Source organism: Camellia sinensis, chromosome 15 (genome assembly GCF_055761805.1).
Source record: "Camellia sinensis isolate YWXY chromosome 15, ASM5576180v1, whole genome shotgun sequence".
Lineage (NCBI taxonomy): Eukaryota > Viridiplantae > Streptophyta > Magnoliopsida > Ericales > Theaceae > Camellia > Camellia sinensis.
The window spans coordinates 74,940,294-74,963,764 of NC_138975.1; the positions used below are offsets into that span (position 1 = coordinate 74,940,294).

Genomic DNA, 23,471 nt, shown 5'->3' on the forward strand with positions numbered 1-23,471 from the left:
CTGCCGATCGGCAACAAGAAATGCCGACCGGCAATATACATTGCCGATGTCAACAAAACACCAGCCGGTGGCCTCTGGCCATGGTCGGTGATGTGTGGGGATGCCTCACAAGGCATTCCCTGCCTCTCCAAGGCAAAACACAAGTGTTTGGTGCAAAACCAGACACTAAACAGTCGAGTTCGGAGATCCTGAGGCAAAGCGCGTAGCCGAGACCTTCAGGAACCCCAAACGAACACAAACATGGATGATCACCGGGTGTTCAAACGGTGACGTCCAAGTCTTGAGGACGGTCAAAAATGGGGTGTCTACAGTTGCCCCTCTTTGACAGAACTCGAAAGTCATAACAATGACGGGAGTGAATGTCAAAGCCCGAAGACGACCCATTTTTGACAAGGCCGAAGACTTAGACAAACATGCAAGACAAACAAGATATGCGCCTGAAGGCAGGGGCAAAATGCAAGACAATGCACAGAGCCAAACATAACTTATGATCATGCAAAGAAAGCTATAACGAAGCATAACATGCGACAGTTTTAAGCTAGCATACACCAAACTACATTACAATGCAGAAAGAATGTAAGAGAATTATGTAATTCTCGATACGTCTCCCTCGGAGGATACAATACCTGTGCAGTTCGTCTGGTTGCACCAGCCTCAAATGAACCGTATATACAATATCGTGCCTGAAAAGAAAGCAAACTTAACAGGTACAATACCTGTGCGGTTCGTCTGGTTGCACAAACCGCCGGGCACGAAAACCTAATCGTGGAAGAAAGGGTTACCAGTCGGCTCATCAGTTCCGCGCTTGCCGATCGTGAGACGGCGAGTATGTTCGCACTGGAGAACGCGAAGGGGAGGGCCTATGAGAAAGGCTTTCATGACGGCCGAAAAGTTGGAATCAAAACGGCAAAGGAAAAACTTGCTGAAGAAGTTTGCCGATGTGAAAATCGTGGATTTAGGCACGGTTAGATCATGGCATCTCAAGCTGCAGAAGCTCTTCGAGCGTCGGGCATTGATTCGGCATTGCTATTCTACCACAGTAAACATTTTCCGTTTTCTTCTTTTGAGGTCGAGAAAAGTGAGGATGAGGGTGACGCCGTATAAGTGTACTTGTTGTAAGGTTGAAACGCAGATCACGTTGAAAACTATGTAATATACTGCCTGTTTTATCAAATAAAAAGCATTCTATGATAAATATTTTGTTGCAGTTCGTATTTGGTATGTATGCGTTTCATTTCTGTATATGTTTGAATGGATGTATAAACATTGATCGGCAGGTCGACCCATACGTGATAGCCGTTTATTCCTGAATGAGGCTATTGTAACTTGAGGAAGCTAAAAGCCAGTGGGTAAGGTGGCTGCGGCAAATTCAACTCATCTCGGGGCCTAGATTTTCGGACGGTGCACGTTCTTGAAAAAGTCGTTTGGATAACTACGCCGTGGTGAATGTCAACCGACGTTTTTCTCGTGGAGTTTAGAGTTAGTGAAATCGCCTCGGGATTGGGGCCTTGAGATCACTGCCAGTATTGAAAATAAAAGGAGTGGCCACTTCGCGCAGATAAACAATCACTTATGTGTGGTGGAATAAGTGGGGATGTTAGTTAGAGAGACTGGAGTTCAACCGATCTTGGTGTTGCCATGGAGCGCGGCAGAGGACCCATCCGTATGGGAAGTAGGGCGTCCAAACGTTGGCATGAATCTTCGAGTCATCGAAGCAGATCATCCCGAAAGGAAAGGCAACGACCGTTGGGTTTTTATCCTTTGTTGTCTTGGATCTTTGCCTTGACATTGTCAATGGTATCAGTGGAGGACTTGGGCACAGCTGGCTCAAGGCATTGTAAACCGTGGAGGCCTTCCGGGTGACGGGAGGTGATTCGGCGCTGCCGCTTTACTAATGCATCCTCTCCCTTTTTTAGCTTTTAAGTTTGTAGATGGGTATTGTAATGCTCAAATGCAAGTTGCGTTTATGTAACAACTGTGTGATTAAATAAAAATTGTAACGCTCAAATGCGGGTTGCGTTTATGTAACAACTACTTGATTGAATAAAAAGCTTTATTTTGAACATTTGCGTCTTATTCTGAATTTTTTTATATGCTTAGTTAAGCACCTTATTTGCGATGTTGGCGAGTTTCGTTTTGTTCGTGCCAAAGGTTGCTCCGAATCCGGAGACTTAGTTTGGCCAATCGTGATATCCACGAAGGGCGCTCCGAATCCGGAGTCTTAGTTGGCCCTAAGGTGTCATGCACCGAAGGGGGGGAGGGGCTCCTAATCCGGAGACTTTAATCGGCCCTAAGGTGTTATGCACCAAAGGAGGCTCCGAATCCGGAGACTTTGATCAGCCCTAAGGTGTTATGCACCAAAAAGGGGATACGAATCCGGAGACTAAGTCGGCCCTAAGATGTCATGCACCAAAAGGGGCTCCGAATCCGGAGACTTTGTTTGGCCAATCGTGATATCCACGAAGGGCGCTCCGAATCCGGAGACTAAGTCGGCCCTAAGGTGTCATGCACCAAAGGGGGCTCCGAATCCGGAGACTTTGTTTGGCCAATCGTGATATCCACGAAGGGCGCTCTGAATCTGGAGACTTTAATCGGCCCTAAGGTGTCATGCACCAAAGGGGGCTCTGAATCCGGAGACTTAGTTGGCCCTAAGGTGTCATGCACCAAAGGGGGCTCTGAATCCGGAGACTATTTGGCCAATCGTGATATCCACGAAGGGCGCTCTGAATCCAGAGACTTAGTCGGGCCTAAGGTGTCATGCACCAAAGGGGCTCCGAATCCGGAGACTTTGTTCGGCCCTAAGGTGTCATGCACCAAAGGGGGCTTTGAATTCGGAGACTTTAATCGGCCCTAAGGTGTCATGCACCAAAGGGGGCTCCGAATCCGGAGACTTTGTTTGGCCAATCGTGATATCCACAAAGGGCGCTTCAAATCCAGAGACTTTAATCGGCCCTAAGTTGTTATGCACCAAAGGGGGCTCCGAGTCCAGAGACTTCGATCGGCCCTAAGGTGTCATGCACCAAAGGGGGCTCTGAATCTGGAGACTTTGTTCGGCCCTAAGGTGTCATGCACCAAAGGGGGCTCCGAATCCGGAGACTATTTGGCCAATCGTGATATCCACGAAGGGCACTCCGAATCCAGAGACTTAGTCGGCCCTAAGGTGTCATGCACCAAAGGGGGCTTCGAATCCGGAGACTTAGTCGGCCCTAAGGTGTCATGCACCAAAGGGGGCTCCGAATTCGGAGCCTCTGTTCGGCCCTAAGGTGTCATGCACCAAAGGGGGCTCCGAATCTGGACACTATTTGGCCAATTGTGATATCCATGAAGGGCGCTCCGAATCCGGAGACTTAGTCGGCCCTAAGGTGTCATGCACCAAAAGGGGCTCCGAATCCAGAGACTTTGAGAGACGAATGGAGCCACGAAGAAAAATGGTTTACATTGTAGAAGTGATACATATACACGTATCAAGGCCCACAGATCGGGTCAGTGATAGGGTTTTCATCAAGTCTTTGCTTGTGCCGATTGAGGGGAGCCACGGATTTCTTCAATGCCATGGGTTGTCGGGAAGCGCACAAGCTGATGATAAGTGCTTGGAACAACCTTCATCATATGTATCCTGGTTCGCCCCATGATGACATTATACGGCGATGGGAGCTTTACGACCAGGAATTCTACTTCGACCGTTCTGGAACCCGCTTGAACAGGTAGTATGATTTTCCCTAACGGATATTCAGGATTCATATTAAAGCCGAACAATGGGTAAGGCGACGGAGACAGATCTGACTTGTTGAGGCCGAGTTTGATGAAAGTTTGGTAGTACATAACCTCTGAAGTACTCCCTGGGTCTATGAGAATGCGTTCGATGGTGAACCGATTTATGCGCAATTGAATGACCAACGGATCGATATGGGAAGCTGTTATGCTGCTAAGATCGGAGTCATTGTAAGTAATTGTCGGAGCTTCTTTGGACCATTTAGTCGGAATGCATTGCTTTTGGGGGATTGGATGCGATTGAATTGTGTGCACGGCTGGGGGTTCAGGCAGGATGTAGATCATATGGATCACGCCAAGTGGAGGTGAGTCCTGCCTCAAGGCCAGTGCCGTGGTTGGCTTTCCCTTTCTCACGTATTGTTGCAGTCGGCCGTCTTGCACCAGTTCTTCCAGGTAATCTTTTAATGCGTAACAACTCTCCGTTTCGTGGCCGTGATCTTTGTGATGTTCGCACCGCCTATCCCTTCTTCGCATGTCGAGCGGCCCCACCATCTTTGACGGCCATTTGAAAAATTGAAGGTGTTGGACTTTGGTCATTATTGCAGCGATCAGTTCTGACAACTCTATGTACTTCTTGTCGGCACATCTCGAACGCCTGCTGTCGACTTGCAGTTGTTCATTTGTCCGGTGGGAGCCTTGATCGCTTGATCGATGAGTATCCCTCCTTTTGTCTCGTTTAGCGCGTTGCCGAGGCTTTGGGCTAGGAGGTGGCGCGGAACTTATTGGTTGAGCAATTTCAAGGGGGGCCGTTTTGTTGGACATTTGGCCGGCTTTTATTCTCAAGGCATCGTCTTCCACCTTGCAATACTCTTCAACTTTCTTCATCAACGCCCAGACTGTTTTGAGGGGTCTTCTGGTCAGGGAACTGCGAAGGGGACTGTCAGGATGTAGTCCCATTTTGAAGGAGGTGATGGCCATGGAGTCGTTGCAAGCGTCGTCGACGAGGTTGAAGCACTCCCAATAGCGCGCTAAATACGCTTTGAGCGTTTCTCCTGACTGAATCTACATAGCCCAGAGAGAGTCAGCCTGTTTCGGCTGCACCTCATTGGTGATGAACCTGGCCCTGAAGGATTTCTGTAATTGATGGAAGCTTTTGATCGAGGCCGGCTCCAACTTGTAATACCACCTGACAGCTAACGACCCCAGGCTGCTAGGGAATATTTGGCACATGAGGGCTTCGTTGTCTTTATGCAATGTCATGGCCTGCTTGTAGTGACGAATATGATCAGTGGGGTCTGATTTTCCATCGTAAAGAGTGAATGACAGAGCTTTGAACTTCTTAGGCAGGGTCGCCCTTGCAATCCATCGGACAAAAGGATCGTGCTGGTCCTCTTCGTCTGAACTGCTCCTCCTATGCTTGTTCCTTGTATGCGAACTCTTTTCGGAGGAGCTGGAAGTTTCGGATCGTCCCTTCTTGTTGAGCTCCGTGGTTAATGAGTTGGAGTCGCTATCGGTATCCTTTGGTCGGGCTCGAGGTCGTTGTCCACCGGCCCTCAGAGGTCTTTCGGGATCTTGGCGCATGGCTTCTCTCGATTTTGTGACTTCGAGGGCCAAATCTTGACGGAGACGTTCGTTTTCAGCGATCATGTTCTCTAGCCTTTGTTCATTCTGCTTTACTTGTTCAATGATCGCTTGCATTGTCTCTTGCGCTGAGGTCGTTGGTGAGTCGAAGTTCAAGGCGCGTCTTGCAGCGATGGTTTCTTTTCCGAGCATATTTGCTGGAGTGAGGTCATCTCCCTGTGCGGTCTCGTCAATGGCTATCGGAGGATCTTCCGTCACGCCTGCCATGGATATATTTGAGTATTCCCACAGACGGCGCCAATTGTGGGGAAGTGGTTTGGAAATACTCTTCGGATCTTGGGAGAAGCTAGTGATCCTCAGCTAGTCACCTGAAAAGAAATAAACACTCCGGTCGGGGGTGCCAAAATTAGCACTCCGACAGACAAGTTAGTTCAGACGCTCAAGATAGCCTATTTATCAGTTTTGTGAAGTGATTCTTACATACCTTTCTATAACCGTTGTTCTTGTATTTATACCTGTTCTTCTTGATCCTCAGGGCCAGGGCCTACTTTTTAATCATTGTCCTTTCCTTTATTCGGCCCTAAGTACTTATACTTTATTTGGCACATATATTCTATTCGGCTCCCCACTCTCGTAGGATATAGCCGATTAATATCAGTCTTCCAAAGATACACACCATCTGATCTTTCCATTATTCGGCCCCCACATATCATTACCCTTATGTTTGTCACAAGGACTACATTTTGCTAGGCTTCTATTTGATAGTAAGATCCCTATCTTTAGGTACTGATAAAAACTAAATAAATTCACTACTTTTTAAGGTGCATATATCAGAACTATTGGGCCATAAATGTTCTTCCTTGCTGGAAGAGATAAGAGAAATAGGGTTACCTCTAATGTGATCAATAAGGGGAACAATCTTTAGGAAGAGATCAAATAAAAGGCTTTTAGGAGAGCCATAATTTTAAAGAATCTATATCGTGCACATAGATTAATATATTGCGAAGCCAACCTATCTATCCAATCTACATCCTACAAATTCAATGTTTCCCACATAGTGAATAAGAGAACAACCTAGAATAGCAACTCAAAGTATAAGAAGAAAAAACTACCGAGAAACACTTCATTTTGAAGTGGCTGCTTCCAAAACTATCAAGAAACACTTTATTTCATTTGAAGATTAATTCAACATGTACAGATGATGGCTATAACCATACAAGAACTAAAACACAGTTTTAATCGGAATTCATTATTTTTGAAGTTGCTTTTACCCAAACCACTTAGCAAAAAATTCAAGTTTCCCAAAGCAAAAGATATTCCTAATGCAGCCGTATAATAGAGGATGTTTTGTTAGTTATTTATGAGCATAACAACTACATATTATTGTACATACAAGAGTAGGCAATTATTATCCATCAACATGATAAGATACAAATGATTCTGAGGTTTCTTTTTAAATTCTACTAGATTCTTTGAGATTTAATTTCATATCACATAAATGGAGTAACATAACGTCATATATTTTTCACTTACATCTTATGGAACAATCATGGAATACTAAAATGAGGACCTCAGAAACTAGAAGTTAGGTAGCCAGGCAAAAGGTAGCAACATTTCAAGATACCTCAGCTCCAAGAAACCTCATGTATCGAACAAATGTTACAAAATTTATCATACACCAAATTCCACCAACCCATAAAAGTTCCTAATCATATTCCATGTCACCAAACTTGACAAGGAAAAAAAATATAAAATAAAAAGGAGACGACATTCTCATTTCCCTTCTTTTCTTTTTCTTTTTCTTTTTTTTAAGTGTGGACAGAACATATAAAGTTCAAAAACTAGCTAAAAACTTTTAGCTGCAACAAATCAAGTAGAAATTCTGATTTATGTTATAATGCCATCTAACCACATGATTTTTTGCATTTTTCCATAGCAACATTCCAATGTTTAAAACATATATACACATAGGAATAAAAGGAAGAGAGAAGAAAAACACAGAGGAGGTCCCTCATCATTTATATTGCTAATATATTTAAATCATTAGTTTAGTTTTTCCAAGAGAAAGAAATACAGTATGATGATTTCATGCTATAATTGAGAATACATATCACACACATACCCCATTAGGAATTGATGAAAAGTCGTAAAGTCGTACCTAAGAGCTCACTTCCTGTGTAGCTTCATCATGAACCTTAGAATACAATTTGCTAGATTCAGTAGACTTCGATTCTCCATTGTCATTCTAATAATTCAAAAAAATAAGAAAAAACAAATAATAAAACACAAAGCATTGCCCTAAACATATGTAAATTCAATAAAAAAAACCCATGTTTTTTTTGGCCTAAACTGCATTTCTCTTACCAGGACAAGGAACCAATTTGAATTTGGATACTAAACACACATACTTCTAAGAGGAAATCGTATCTGCGTCAAATAATGACACTCCTTGGATACAAATATTAACAACACAACAACACTATCCTTTTTTAATAGAACACAAATATTGCACAATATTTTCACTAACATCTTATCATACCTGCAAAGCCAAAGAAAAAGGAATTAACAATATATTCACTAACGTTTGAGCATGATTTTCATAAGTTGGCAGTATCAATGAAAATAAGAATCAATACTTAAATATCTAATTCATGATCTCAATACACACTATTTGGACGAAAAGAAAAAAGAAACACTACAAGCAACAAGCAATTATTAACATAATCATAATTCTCAGCTTCCTTCCTCACAACATCAAGAACAGAATCAATAAGCTCACTATTCAAAAAAAAAAAAAAAAAAAAAAAATCAATAAGCTCACTATTCAGATTATGGACTGCTCAATGTTTGTTCAAATAGTGGCATACCTGTTCATCTTCTTTTAAAGCTCGTTGCCCACTAGATGCATCTAGCACCTATAATCTTTTTCATTCTTCTCTTTCTCCCCTAGGTTACCAAATGGACTGTTAAAGTTATCAGGACCACATGAGGACAAGCTTGCCTAAACTTAGTTGAAGCCTTAATGCTAACCCATAATTGCTCTACCCAACCAAATGTGAAACCAATAGCACTAAAGCAACCCATTCAACTAAATAGTTCATTGCACTTCCCATTCACCAAACTGAACACACAGTATAAAGGAGTGATAAGCAAACACTTATCGTTGGATATGACCACTTAGAATGTGATTGCACCAAGCCTTTAAGACAGAGGTGGTATCACCAAGGATTTTTTCAGCCCTTCTCTTTCGTAAAATTTCCTCCCTATTGTCCACAAGTTTTTCCATGTAACCCTATATTTGAAAAAAAAAATTAAAATTAAAATAAAGGAAAAGAATGTTAGTGACACTGAAAATGTACAAAACATAACATCACCAAATATTTAGTCCCAAACTTGTTTCAATTCATTGTTTATCTCTTGCCTTGCATGTTCCATCAAGGATCACTCGCTCTCTGTTGAGATAAGATGACCAAATCCCATGGTGTCAGGTCCATCAAACATCATCATCAAACATTGTTGCCCCGTGCCTTCTCCAGAGAAACACCTATTCATGTAGCATGATAAAGCAGGATTTGCTTTAGTATTTTATGATTTAGCCAATGCATAGAGTTTAACATGGTAAACCCAATTCCTTATAAGCAATGGTTTATCCACAAAATATACAAAGCAATAAGTGTTTCTTCATTTTTTATTTTTTGTCCACATGAATGGTCACTTGAGGATGATTCACATTCATCTCAATAAAACTGAGAGCAAATTCAATCTCCATTTGGTTTGACCAAAAAAAAAAATAAATAAAATAAATGATCACAAAGGGGCATTTCCATGTAGTAAAATTGTGTCTACATATACAAGAACTCCTCATAACTAGTAGCACTCTCAAGGGACATAAACCTGCACTACACAATAATATAATACATTACAGGTACTTCCTGTTAAATATATATAAAGGGTTTAAAATCAAATAGAAACTATGCAGGGTACATTTTTTTAACCTTCAAAAAATATCTTATCAGACCACCTGTCCGAGATTAGAAATCTGTTGTTTATTTTCTTTTTATTCCTCAACTGAATGATACTCAGTTACTGTTTGACTAATTATTTACAGTAAAAACAATTGAATAGAGTTAACTTGTTGTGTTCGTATATAAATGAAATGCAAGTAAAATATATATATATATATATATATTAGGCAGTTTGATTGTCATTTGGCTTTTTGCTATTGTTTACCATTTATTTAGTTTCTTTTATATATCATTGCTAACCTTTCCACGAATTTGCAAATTTCTTGTAAAATTAATTAGCAGCAGCAAGATTTTGATCTTATTTTACAATGTAACCAGGAAGCAAGAGTTATTTGTTAGTGGAAAGTGAGCATATATATATTATTTATTTTTCTCATATTTGTCTTATTTTACTTCAACACTAGGACATTTTATCTTCCAATTTCAAATTTACCATTTCTTGCCTCAACAAATTCAAACTTGCTGATAATCAATGAAACAGCAAATTCGCATATGTTATATATTGAACTCACAAAACAACAAAATTCACAAATGCAGCAATAATTGAAGACTAAATGGTGACAATAGGAACTAGTTGATTTCACAAACAAGAACAATATACATACAAAGCAATTCGATTTTCCAATTCAGAGTAGGCTCCAATGAACATTCAATGTAACAGAGTAACTGAATTCAAATCAACAATAAAATCTAAAAACTAGTAAAATCCATTATTAAAAAAAAAAAGAAAGTGCTAGCCATAAAAATGGAGAGAAGATGAGATTACAGAACGAGAGAAAGAGAGAACTCCATACCTATTCATTGCCCTTGGTCTTTGCTCTATTTCTAAAATCGAAGCTCCAATCAAATAAAACAATAGCATCAGATTAGATTAAATCAGATCATTTAACGATCTAGGGCCGAGCAATTGCATCAGACTATCCATATCACGAAGGCCTCAAATCAATTTAGATCAAAAGAGATCCAAATCATATGGCCTTGATCTCCTTCTCTCTCTCTGTCTCTTTCTCTCTCTCTTCGATTTTGCTCTATGCTTCATAAAATAATAAGTGAAAGGAGAGAAGAGCGAGTGAGAGAACCATGATCAATCATAATCTTCTGGATTCTTCTCTGTGCCAAGGCAATTTTCTTTCTCTCTCTTGGATTCTGCAAATCACGATTTAGTGAAATTAGATTTGGTAAACGAGGAATGTCGGCAAGTTTTACACAATTGGGGGTTTAAGTAAAATGGAAAATAAATAAAAGAAAATGAGAAAAATATATTGGCCCCATGAATGACAAGTAAAATGAAGTGACTTTTTGTTATTCTAATTTGCTTCGGCTGATTTTCTGTTGTAATTTATTTATTTATTTATTTATTTATTTTTTATTATTTTTTTATTTTTTTGTGACGGTCGAACAATCAGTCGCAAAAAAATAGATACAAAAAGCTATATTTCTAGTAATGATGATTTGGACTACTAACTATTTGTGAACAGAGATACCTAAGCGTGGAAATAAATTCTTGGACTTTGAATCCGCATTGGATTAGTTTTGTTTACATTTGTTTTGAAGCAATTTTATTGCTTGTGTTTTGGTAGCAATTTTAATTGCTAATATTTATTTGGTACCAATTTCTTAATTTGTTTGTAAATTTTGGGAGCAATTTATATTTGCTTGTAATTTTGGTAGCAATTTTTTAATTGCTTGTAATTTTATTTTTGGGACTTCAGGTTTTATTAACCTAGTTTATCCCCTAGAAACTTAGTTCTGAATTTGTTTCCCATTGACAATGAATCAACAATGTTTTGGAAGTTTTGTCTAAGGTTACCATTGTAACCTCTCCAGTTTTCTTGGAAACTTTCCTGACTTTGTTTGATTTCTAAAGTTAGTAGTGAGATTAATTTTGAATTAATTTAGTGTTTTGGGATTTCCTAATGTTAATTTTTTTTCTAGAAAAACAAAATAATTGAAATTCTATTGTGTTTTTCAGAAATGGCAACTGTACCGATGTTGCTGCAACTAGTACCAGAGTTGTGAATGATGGTGGGAATCTAAATCCTATATCAACTACAATGCCAACCCTTGTGGTGAACCCTATTGTGAATCCTATATCTGTTCTAAGAGTATCACTCAATCATCATGAGTGCCCGAAGAAGTTCACAGGCATGAATTTCAAGAGGTTGTTGCATAAGATGTTGTTTTACTTAACTACTCTTAACCTGGAGAGGTTCTTGAGTGAGGATCCACTAGCCATAAAGGAGAATGAGCAAGATAAACAAAAGCTCATGGCTCTGGACGATTGGAAGCATTCGGACTTCCTTTGTCGGAACTATGTTCTCAATGGCTTACCAGATACACTTTTCAATACGTATTATGATAAGAAGCCAGCAAAGGAGTTGTGGGATTATTTGGACAAGAAATACTATCATTAGCTAGGTCATTAGACGATTTTTGGATTTCAAAATGGTGGACTCAAAAACTGTCATTATCTAGGTCCAAGATTTTCAAGTGATTCTACTTGAGATTCATGCAGAGGGAATGTTCCTAAGTGAATCATTCCAGGTGTTTGCTTTGATAGAGAAGTTGCCTAATGGCTGGAAAGACTTCAAGAACTAATTGAAGCACAAGTGAAAGAAGATGACAGTCGAAGAGCTTGTTGTCAGGTTCTAGATTGGAAAAGATAATAGAAAGAAAGGGGGAACTACCCTCATTGTCAAGGCCAATGTGGTTCAGCATGGCCAGCCTTTGGGGGGTTAAAAAGAAGCATCCTATGAAGAAAGGCTCAAAGCTGAGGCCTAAAGGCGTTGTTTCAAAGATATAACGCCCCCAAAATGTAACAACAAGATAACCCATAGTGTACACCATATTTGTTAAAAACTAATAAAGTAACAGTTTTTCCTTAATTCTCTGGTAAACATTACAAAAGGTGCCACATGCATTATATATTCATAAACCCTAGATTCTGAATCTGTAGCATGTGACACATGGTGATATACAGAAAATGAAAGGAAATTTGGATAAGTTCATGCCTTAATGGCTACATATTTCCAAGATGATGCTTCGTTATAAATAAATAAATAAATAAATAAAAGAAAAAGTTTGTCAAGGCCAAAACAAATAAAAAGCTTGATGCTTGTACAAAAAATGTTTGCAATAAAAGAAAATCAAATGGGCCTTTTAACTCCAAGATCCTCCCAAGCCAAGTCCTTGGTAGAGGCATACCATCAGCACTTGAAAGTTGGCTTCCACAAATTGTGAGCTAAAGCCTAGTAGAGAATGTCTTAACACACTGTATGATTCTTAACAAAGTCTTATGATGAATGCATATGTATGCCATTTACCAAAACGTTGTTCTTTTTCTTTCAAAACAATGCAATGCCATGATTATAATTCAATTCGTAAAACAACACTTTTTAAATCAGAAAACAGGGTAGTGGATACATAACGCTGAGAATCTCTAGGTACATGTCGGTCAGTGGGCTATAAAAGCACTACCAAAGCCATTTTAGCGGTACTAGCCGGAAGGATCGGCACCTAACTACACGGGGTTTTGAATTTTCACCAAGGACACACAGGCCAACATAGACAACACAGCAACCACACCACCTAACCAAATTCGCCAAGGTATTCACCTATTTTTCTCAAAATGATACATTTTCAATGTATAAATATGAAACAATGTTCAATGCAAAATGTATGAGTAATTGGTCTCAATTAACCTAATCCTCATGCAATTTCTACAACAATCAAAGTTGCTCTCCATCGATAACTCAAAACAGATATCTCTATATAAAAGATAAATCTCCAAACAACTGGTATAATTTCATAATCTCAATATAGGAGTGATAATACATATTTAACTCCACCCTCATCATCAACAGATATATTCATACTATCATTTCAAAAACTCAATATCTTTCCTTTTGTTTAGTTCAAAAACCAATGATTTCCAACAAAATATCTATTCCTTTCAAAAACACATTTAAATGATAGATTTTGAAGATTTCCACCCAACTTATCAATATAACCATCTCCACAACATTTCCCATGAACCCATTTTAAAAGTCTTCTTTTACACTCCCAAAATCAAACCCTAAATCAAACCCACAATCAGTTCATTTTTCAAGGGATACATAACGAGGCTAAGAATCATACAAAAAGGTGAAAAAATTCCTACCTCAAGATAAGAAGGAGACAAGAACAAGATTGAAGTTTGATGGAGCCGAAAACTAAAACTTCTCTGATTAGAATGTTTACCTCTATGAGCTCTACACTTTTTCCCAAAGCACTACGGCAGTGAGACCAACGGATTTGAGTTTATAGGGGTGTTTAGACAAGAACTACAGAGAGTGAAGAAATGTGGTAAAGTTACTTTTTAGAGAGAGAAAGAGAGATGAAAAAATAAAATAAAAGATCTTTTTCCCGTATTGATATGCACTGACCGCTCCTGTGACCAAAACATCGCTCGAGTGTCGTACATAAAGAATCGCTCGAGCGACCACGTCATTACTTGAGCACACAATGGCCCTCTCGCAGTCATTCAGACCTACAAAGATACTACTCAAGCGAAATAAAGGTCGTTCGAGCGTCAGAAACAAAATACCACTTGAGCGACCAACCCATGGCTCGACCAAAGAACACCCCACTCCTAGAAGTTCAAACTGCAAACATAGATACTAGGAGAAACCAAAGACAACATGAGCGAAGGAAAGACCATTCGAGTGAACCTAATGAGAAATAGGCAGAAACTCTTTTGAAAAACTAAGTCCCAACACATCCAAAACATAACCAATAACTCCAAACAACTGTAGACACCCCATTTTGACTGGCCTTAAGACTTCGGCGCTTTCTTTTGAACACTCGATGATAAAAATTGGAATATATTATTTCATGAATTTGTCAGCAGAAAAGCCGGGTTTAAGTTTTAATTCCAACCTTACACCCATTTTGGCCAAATTATTCTAGACCAATTCAAAAACATTTTTCTAAATTTTTTTTCTTGTCGGGAAAATTTAGCAATTTTGGAAAATTGGCTCCCATACCACATGGCAAGCCACATGGTTTTGAGATACCACATGGCAAACCACATGTTTTTGAAAATACCACATGGCTAGCCATGTATTTTAGGTGGTTTGGAATTTTATAAATATCCTCTCATTTTGTTGTTTTGAGAGAAGAAAAAAAAAAAAGAGAGAAGAAAAAAAAAAAGAAAGGAAAGAAAAAAATTTGGAAGAGAAAATTTTGTTTCAAGAGAAAAGAGAGAAAATTTTAAGAGAAAAAATTTCGTTTCAAAAGGAGAGAAAATTTTGGAAAAAGAAAATTTTGCTTTACAAATCTTCAAAAAAGAAAATTTTGGTTAAAAGAATTTTTGTTTCAACGAATCTTAAACATTTCTATCCACTAACATATACTATCCAAAAATTCCATTAAAGCTTAAACTTACAACTTCTTGCTGGGAGCTCAAAACATATTCCATAACCATGAGGGTGTTATGAAGAAAGTTTGGTGATCAAAAGATTCATCTTTTCCTCCAAAGGTGAGTTTTCGCACTTTTCTCATTTATTTTCTTTTTTATTTCTTCTCTTTAAATATATAATACAACATAATAGAAATGGTTGGCTGATTTACCAGATGCAATTTCTTTATTTTCTTACATTTTTTTACTGTTTTAAATATGTAGTTTTTATTTTATTTTAATAAAAATATAATAATGTATTAATTATATTATGTTTTCCATGAAGTGGGAGATGGCACCACCATACACACTTTTCTCAAATATATATATTATTGTTATTATCATTGTTAAATTTTGTTATTGGAATTCAATTTTCTTAAATTCAGCTATTACTTATTGAGTTTTCACGTACCAAGTTTTCACATATACCCTCTCCGAGAAACCCCTATGTCTATCACTGCCTAACCAAAGGACTTACCTTAGACTCAGGACGAAAGGCCGGTGGCTACTAACAAAGTGGAAAACAAGAATAAGTAAATAAGAGATAAGAAATGTGAATAGCCAAATAACCAAATTAGAACAAAGATGGATTAATCAGAATAACACAACAATAGCACATAATCAGTAACGAACTTGGCTCTGATACCAAAAGGAGGCGGAAGCACATATAAAACAGAGGACAGAGGAAGATTAATACAATTTAACTTAAAATAACTACCTTTAAAATAATAACCAAACTAATAACTTGAAACAATTTTAATGAACGACAAATCCCAACTAAATCTCGACCTATTCAAATGAATAATGAATTAGTTGAAATGTGTAAAAAAGAAATCCAAGATTTACTCAATAATAAAATCATTGGCCATAGTAAATCCCCTTAGTCATGTCCTACCTTTTATGTTAATAAAAACGCTGAATTCAACAGTGGTGTTGTCGTGGGTGGTTAGACTTAATCTTTTCCTAGAGCTAGGAAGATTGATAAGAGGTGTGTCTAAGAGTTTACTAGTAGATGCATGGCTAGTTGAATAATCATCAAAAGTTGTTTCAATCTTGTCTAATTAGATGATTGCACAAAGTCATTTTGGAAAGAAAAATTCATTAATGGATTGCCCAGACTTTTTGCTCATAAAATTAGAGATGTCCTTAGTCAACCTACCGGTGTCATAGAATATGATAACCTTACTTACGGTGATTTAATCAGTACTATTCAAAAAGAAGGATTAAGAATGTGTATCGATTTAAAATTAAGTCAAAAGGTACTAAAGATAGCAGAAAGCTAAATATGAATTCGGAAATTTCTGTGAACAATATTTGTTTACCTGCTGTTGCTCCTTCTCGAAGAAAGTATCATAAAAAGAAAACTTCTTATAAATATTCTAAAAAATATAAAACAAAATATTCCCCTTCCAAATAAAATGATACCTATTATTATTATTATTATTATTATTATTATTATTATTATTATTATTATTATTATTATTATTATTACCATGTTTGATTTGTTAGATTCAGCTTATGTTTGAGTTAGATAGTCGTTTGTTGTAATAATTCCTACCTCATGTCTTTCTATGTATATATTGCCTTAGAATTTTATATATAATATCGTGCATATTTTACTACCTTTCTTTCGTAGTTTTCCGCGGCACGCTAGTAAATACAAGTAAGCATTTATAGCTTTAGTATCCCGCATGTATATAATTTTATTATTATGTTTAGCATCCTACCATGCGGCTACTTGTTTAACTGATATATCTCTGTCATTGCCAATGGATGGAGATTGTGTCGTTTAATTTGGAATAGTGTTGATTTCTTATGCCAGTGGGCTCAATTTCATTGTGAGTTGCACATATCTCAAAATTCTTTTAAAATTCATGAAATCAAATTGTTTCAAAATAAACGACACAATCTATACTTGTTTGGTCCACATTGTAATTTTTAACTTATTAAACAATCAGAACATGAACATATAAAGCCAATAAAACTGTTATCATGGTTTAGTAGAGGCCGATCTTTGATCGAGTAAGTGGGGGTGCTCAATTAATGACCTTCCTTCTTCATGCCTAAGGTTCTGAACTAAGACATCTTTGGTTGCGATGAACAGTGGCCTTGGCACGAATCACAGGTTTCCTAGTTTTCCCAAAAGATTAGATGGCAACTCTGAGATCTAGTGATGTAGTCCATTTCTGGCGATGCAGTTCATTTTTGGCAACGGTTTTGCACTAAAATGGATTTTCTATAAAAATTGCCCAATTTGAACTCTCATCTATGCTTCACATTGCATTCATGAGACTAGTTCAAAGAGACCAAGGATCTAAATTGTTTAGCGCGTTCGGTTACGGCGTTCGGTTACCCTTGGACATGTGACAGCAACTAATCCCAATTAACCAACAAGACATCAAGAAGTCTAAACAATAATAATGAGTACTGGATTTCGGATCAAGGAATAATAATATAAAAAAAAAAGTCGGGTCTTAATTTGAGCTGCTATAAAAGAGGTCAGTCTATATACCGCAAGAACTTACTTATAGGTTTTTTGATAACTTTTCCAATTGTGGAAGCGATGGGCATATGGCTACTGATTGCCAGAAATCGAGGAAGCAATTTCAAAACAATGTGACGACCCCAAATTGCAAATCATAATTATGTCTACTTAATTATGTGACTATTAGTAATTGTGTTATAAGCCATGTGATTAATTGTGTATATCTGTTTGTATTGAGGGAATATTTGTTCTAATTTCCTCTAATCGGAAGACGATATGATATGTTCTCTTGGATGTACCATTACTATGTTCAGATATGAGACTGATTTATTATAATCTATTTTATGTATATGACATGTTTGGAATTTGTTTACTAATGTCTTTACCTTAATGTTATTCACTAGGCATTAGCTCACTGTGTGTATTTATATATGTATGGGTGGGCGACATGAGGATCAAGCCTAAATGAACACTATTAGTCGAGCCACTGTGTCATATCCCAGAACCCACCCCTAAAAGTTCGGGCATGACCTATGCAGACATGGGCATTAAACCTGATATACATAATATGGGGGGCCTGAACGGAAGCATTTAATATCAAAGAACAACATCAAAACATATCCATTGAGCTACTATTGACATGTCAGGATCACGCACATCATAACAAGAAAATAATATACAGAAACACGCATCCGAGCATCAGTTACATACATATATATATACCGATCTAGCCCTAGGATGGGGCGTATGACAAAAATATTATTTACAGTCCAACTATAATCGACAACGAGAGAACGAACCCAAAAGCCCAACAAAACTTCACTAAATGCACGGGCGTCTCCAAGTGCCTGGTTATACTTAGGTTGAAAAAAGGGAGACAGGTATCGGGGTTAGGACTGACCTCTCGGTTGAGCACCTACAGAAACAAACAAAATACAGAGTGAGCTACGCTCAGTGAATAATAGTATACTCAAAGTAAGATACATAATATGTACTTCAGAGTTCACACGGTTAAGCCAATGTTGTGTTACCTACAGAACGGCCTTAGGCCCAGACATAACAGAACAGCCATTGGCCCAAAAATAACAAAACGGCCATTGGCCCAGAAATATCAGAACGACCATTGGCCCAGAAATATCAGAAATGTACACAAACTTCCTTCACATTTACATTCACATTACTTTCTAACCAACATACACGTAATGTAGTGATTCACGGAAAGTAGAACGGTAATAGCGATAAGCATTAATGGTAAATGAATGTATAGCCATTGCACTATTACTTACAGTGTTGTGGCGGGACGCGACTTCCTCCCGGAGTGTGCCCTACACATATAGAACTCACAATTTAGTTCAAACTCTTCTTAAATTTACATTTCAATCGTTAACTTCCAGTACATTAAAAAGCATTTTAAACATTTCAAATATTAATTTCAACTATCCTAGGGGGTCAAACAGGTCAAAAGAAGCAAACCATTTTTTTCCACCTTGGGCCGCACGTGCGGCTGTGAGCCCCGCACATGCAGCAAATCCTCCTGCACGTGCGGCAGTGATGCCCCGCACGTGCCTTTTAGACAGTGTTCCAACCCAAATTTTGCCCCAATTGCCGCACGTGCGGCAGTGACTCCTGCACGTGCGGCGATTCTGCCAAAAACCTGTTCGAAATTCTCCAAAAATCCAATTCGACTTTTACCATTGGAATCTCTCGGTTTCGTAATTGCTTCACTTGTCGGTCCAGAATTAGAACTGGTTTCTCTTCATAAGTTAACTTGTCATCTAGCATAATTTGGTGATAATCTATCACATGTGACGGGTCCGGTAGGTATCCTCGAAGCATAGAAACATGGAACACGTTATGGACTTGGCTCATATTTGGCGGGAGGGCAACTCGGTAAGCGACCGGACCCACTCTTTCCAGAATTTGGAAACGACCAACATATCGAGGTGTCGGATGTCCTTTCATTGGGGTGACTTTCACGAACACATGACTATCCACTTCAAATTCCAAATTCCTTCGTCGGTTATCCGCATAGCTTTTCTATCTACTTTGAGAAGTTTTTAGTCTTTCCCGAATAAGTCGAACCTTTTCAGTTGTCAACTGCACAATTTCAGGCCCTAGCAATGATCTATCTCCAACTTCGGCCCAACACACGGGGGAACGACACGGTCTTCCATATAAAGCTTCATAAGGTGCCATCTCAATACTCGAATGATAACTATTGTTGTATTCAAACTCTACCAACGATAGGTGGGTTTCCCAACTTTCCTGAAAATCCAACACACACATACGGAGCATATCTTCCAGAGTTTGTATCGTTCTCTCGGACTGACCGTCGGTCTAAGGGTGAAAAGCTGTGCTAAATTTGAGTTCTGTACCCATAGCTTCTTGCAGACTTTGCCAAAATCTTGAAACAAACTTTGGATCCCTATCTAACACAATTGAGACGGGAACACCATGAAGCCTGACAATTTCATTCACATAAAGTACTGCGAGTTTACCTGCATTATATTGAGTCTTCATTGGTAGGAAGTGAGCAGACTTAGTCAATCGGTCCACAATCACCCACACAGAATTCATACCTCGAGGAGTCCGTGGTAACCCTACAACAAAATCCATAGTCAAATGTTCCCGTTTCCATTCCGAGATTGGAAGGGGTTGTAACAACCCTGCTGGTCTTTGATGTTCTGCCTTTACTTGCTGGCACTGTAAACATTTAGAAACAAATTCTGCGATCTCCTTTTTCATTCCTGGCCACCAAAAATTTTGTTTCAAATCTCGGTACATTTTGGTGCTTCCCGGATGCATTGTAAACTTCGAGGCATGTGCTTCTTCCATTAGTTTCTGTTTAAGTTCCAACACATTGGGGACACATATTCTATTTTGAAACTTGAGTACCGAATCCACCAAACTAAATCCCGGTTTTGGTTTTGTCTCCAACTCATCACATACTTTCCGTAGGGTTTCATCTTCTATTTGATGTAGCTTGATCTCTTCAAGTAAAGTTGGTTGAGCCATCACTGCTGCCACTATGGCTTCCTGTTCATGTTCCACAAGATCTATCTTCATTTTATCCAATTCACTCCTCAACTCCTTTTGTTCTATAAACAAATTTGTCAAGTTTCCCACGTTCTTTCGACTAAGCGCATCTGCAACTATGTTGGCTTTACCAGGATGGTAATGAATCTGTAAATCATAATCTTTAATTAGCTCTAACAAACGCCGTTGCCGCATATTCAACTCTTTCTGAGTAAAAAGGTACTTGAGACTTTTGTGATCAGTATAAACTTCGCAAGTAGTGCCATACAGATAATGCCGCCATATCTTCAACTGCTGCTAGCTCAAGATCGTGGGTAGGATAATTCTTTTCATGGGGTTTCAACTGTCGAGAAGCATAAGCGATAACTCTTCCATTTTGCATAAGTACACAACCAAGCCCTTTATGCGAAGCATCACTGTAGATCACAAACCCCTCGGTACTGGATGGTAAGGCCAGGACTAGTGCTGTGGTCAACTTTGTTTTCAACTCCTGGAAGGCAACTTCCCGTTCCTCTGTCCATTCAAATGCAACTCCTTTTCGAGTTAATTGTGTAAGCGGCATAGCGCTTTTGGCAAAATCTTGAACAAACCTCCTGTAATAACCAGCTAATCCCATAAAACTCCGTACCTCAGTCACATTGGTAGGAGTTGGCCAATTCACGATCGCCTCAATTTTGTGTGGGTCAACAGAGACTTCGTCTTTTGTTATTACATGCCCCAGAAATGCTATCTCATGTAGCCAGAATTCACATTTCTTTAGCTTTCCATACAGCTTCTTTTCTCGTAGTGTTTGAAGGATTATACGAAGATGATTCTCATGAGCCTCTGCACTTTTTGAGTATATCAGGATATCATCGATGAAGACTACCACAAACTCATCCAAATAAGGCTTAAAGACACGATTCATTAGATCCATAAATGCTGCCGGTGCGTTAGTAACTCCAAAGGGCATGACGAGAAATTCATAATGACCGTATCGGGTTTGAAAAGCTGTCCTCTCTACATCTTCAGCTTTAACTTTTAATTGGTGGTATCCAGATCGCAAATCAATCTTTGAAAAGACTTGCACCCCTTGTAATTGGTCAAATAAATCATCGATCCGAGGTAAGGGGTACCTGTTTTTGATTGTCACTTTGTTGAGTTCCTTGTAGTCAATACACAGCCGAAGTGTTCCATCCTTCTTTTTCACAAATAGAACTGGTGCACCCCAAGGAGATACACTCGGACGGATGAAGCCTTTATAGAGCAATTCCTGTAACTGAATCTTTAATTCTTTCATTTCAACTGGTGACATCTTATACGGAGTCTTCGAAATAGGTTGTGTTCCCGGCGCCACTTCAATTGTAAACTCAATTTCACTGTCTATTAACTGCCCCGACAATTCTTTCGAAAAAACATCCAGAAATTCACAAACGACTGGAATCATATCAGTATTTCCATTCATCACTTGCCCTTCCAAAACACTGCATAAGAACCCCTGACACCCTTTCTGAATTAGTTTGCAAGCCTTTGCTGCAAAAATCAAATATGGCGGTGAAGTCACTTCCTGTCCCTGAAAAATAGATTCTAGTTGTCCTAGAGGGTGGAAACTGATTTGCTTGTTTAGACAGTCTATAGTTGCACCATATTCACTCAACCAGTCCATGCCCAGGATAACGTCAAAATAGGTCAAGTCAAGAGGTAACAGATTGGCATATACCCGGACATCCCCAATTTGGAGTTCACAAGCAAAATACACAGAAGCACAGATCATAGAATCTCCTAAAGATGAAGACACACATAACACATATGACAAATTTTCCTCAGATTTATCTAAATTTTGCGCAAATAATTTTGACACAAAAGAATGAGTAGAGCCGGAATCAAACAGTGCATGAGCAGAATAACCATGAACCATAAATGTACCTGACACCACTGTCGCAGCATTCTACACATCCCCCGGAACTAGTACAAATACTCTACCTTGCCACGTAGTGTCTTTGTTGTTAGCAGGTTTTGCAACTGACTTAGTGTTGGAATTTGGTGCAGATCCTACTGAACTTGTAACAGCTTTGTTATTATTTTGTTGCTTCTCTTGAGGACAATCCCTTATCAAATGACCCGTTTTGCCACATCGAAAACATGCTCCAGACAGTAGGTGACAAACCCCACGGTGCCTCCTTCCACATTCTGAGCACACAGGGGCTGAATCTTGAGTAGAAGCGGTTGTGTTGGAGGTTCCTGAATTTTGCTTCTTATTTGGCGGAGTAATTGTGCCCTTTGCCCATTGACTATTCTGCCTCTTCCCTTTCCATTCGGAGATTCGGCTCTGAGCTGCGAGGTTTCCTTCTGCTATAACAGCCCTCTCCAACACAACGACAAAAATGGATAACATCAGCATGTTGACCTTGTCCAATATAGCACTCTGTAGTCCCCCTTCAAATTTGCGCGCCTTCTTGTAATCGGTGTCTACCATGTGAGGTGCAAACCGTGCTAGTTCTGCAAATTGAGCTTCATACTCAGCAACGGTCTTGTTCCCTTGTCGAAGAGTCTCAAATTCGGTCACCTTTTTGTCTCGTATGCTTTGGGAAAAGTACTTGTCATAAAATAACTCCAAGAATCTGCCCCATGCTAATCCCGTATGTATAGTTCTCGTAAGCATCCACCATCTCCGTGCCTCATCCTCAAGAGTGAAAGCAGCCAGTTGAACTTTTTGGACTTCGGTGCAAGGGAAAACTTCGAATAATTTTTCTATGCCCAACACCCATGCCTCGGCTTTCATTGGTTCTATTCCTCTGTTGAATGACAACAGTTTCATCTTTTTGAACTCCTTTGTAAGGGTAATGGTTTGGTCTTTTGCATGGACATCTTATACTATTGGTGGAGGTACCGGTGGTGGTGGCGGTTGCTGTTGTGGCTGTTGCTGTTGCTGTTGTTGTTGTTGTTGTTGCCGTAGGGTTTCTGCTATTTTCATCATCATTTTTTCCATCCTGTCCAACCTTGCAGAAGTGGCATCTCCCGGGTCTTCCGCTCTGGTTCTCACCATAATCTACACAACAATCAAGTATATACCATAGACATAATTCAAAAATGTTAGCATTAACAGAGTACGCTTAACGTTGCTATCGATCTTTCATATACTTCCAGGATGTCATGCATGCTACCTAAATCTGGTCTAGACACCCTAAAGCTCAATAGATCCGTGTGTGAGATAGCA

General features: G+C 39.0%; 1 protein-coding gene across 1 annotated transcript; it reads right to left on the minus strand.

The window, feature by feature from the left end:
• Window positions 1–22,202: 22,202 nt before the first annotated feature.
• Window positions 22,203–23,072, minus strand: LOC145813068 (uncharacterized). Its single transcript, XM_082908331.1, has one exon. It carries the CDS (start codon window positions 23,070–23,072, stop codon window positions 22,203–22,205), a length of 870 nt encoding a protein of 289 aa, XP_082764457.1.
• Window positions 23,073–23,471: the final 399 nt, after the last annotated feature.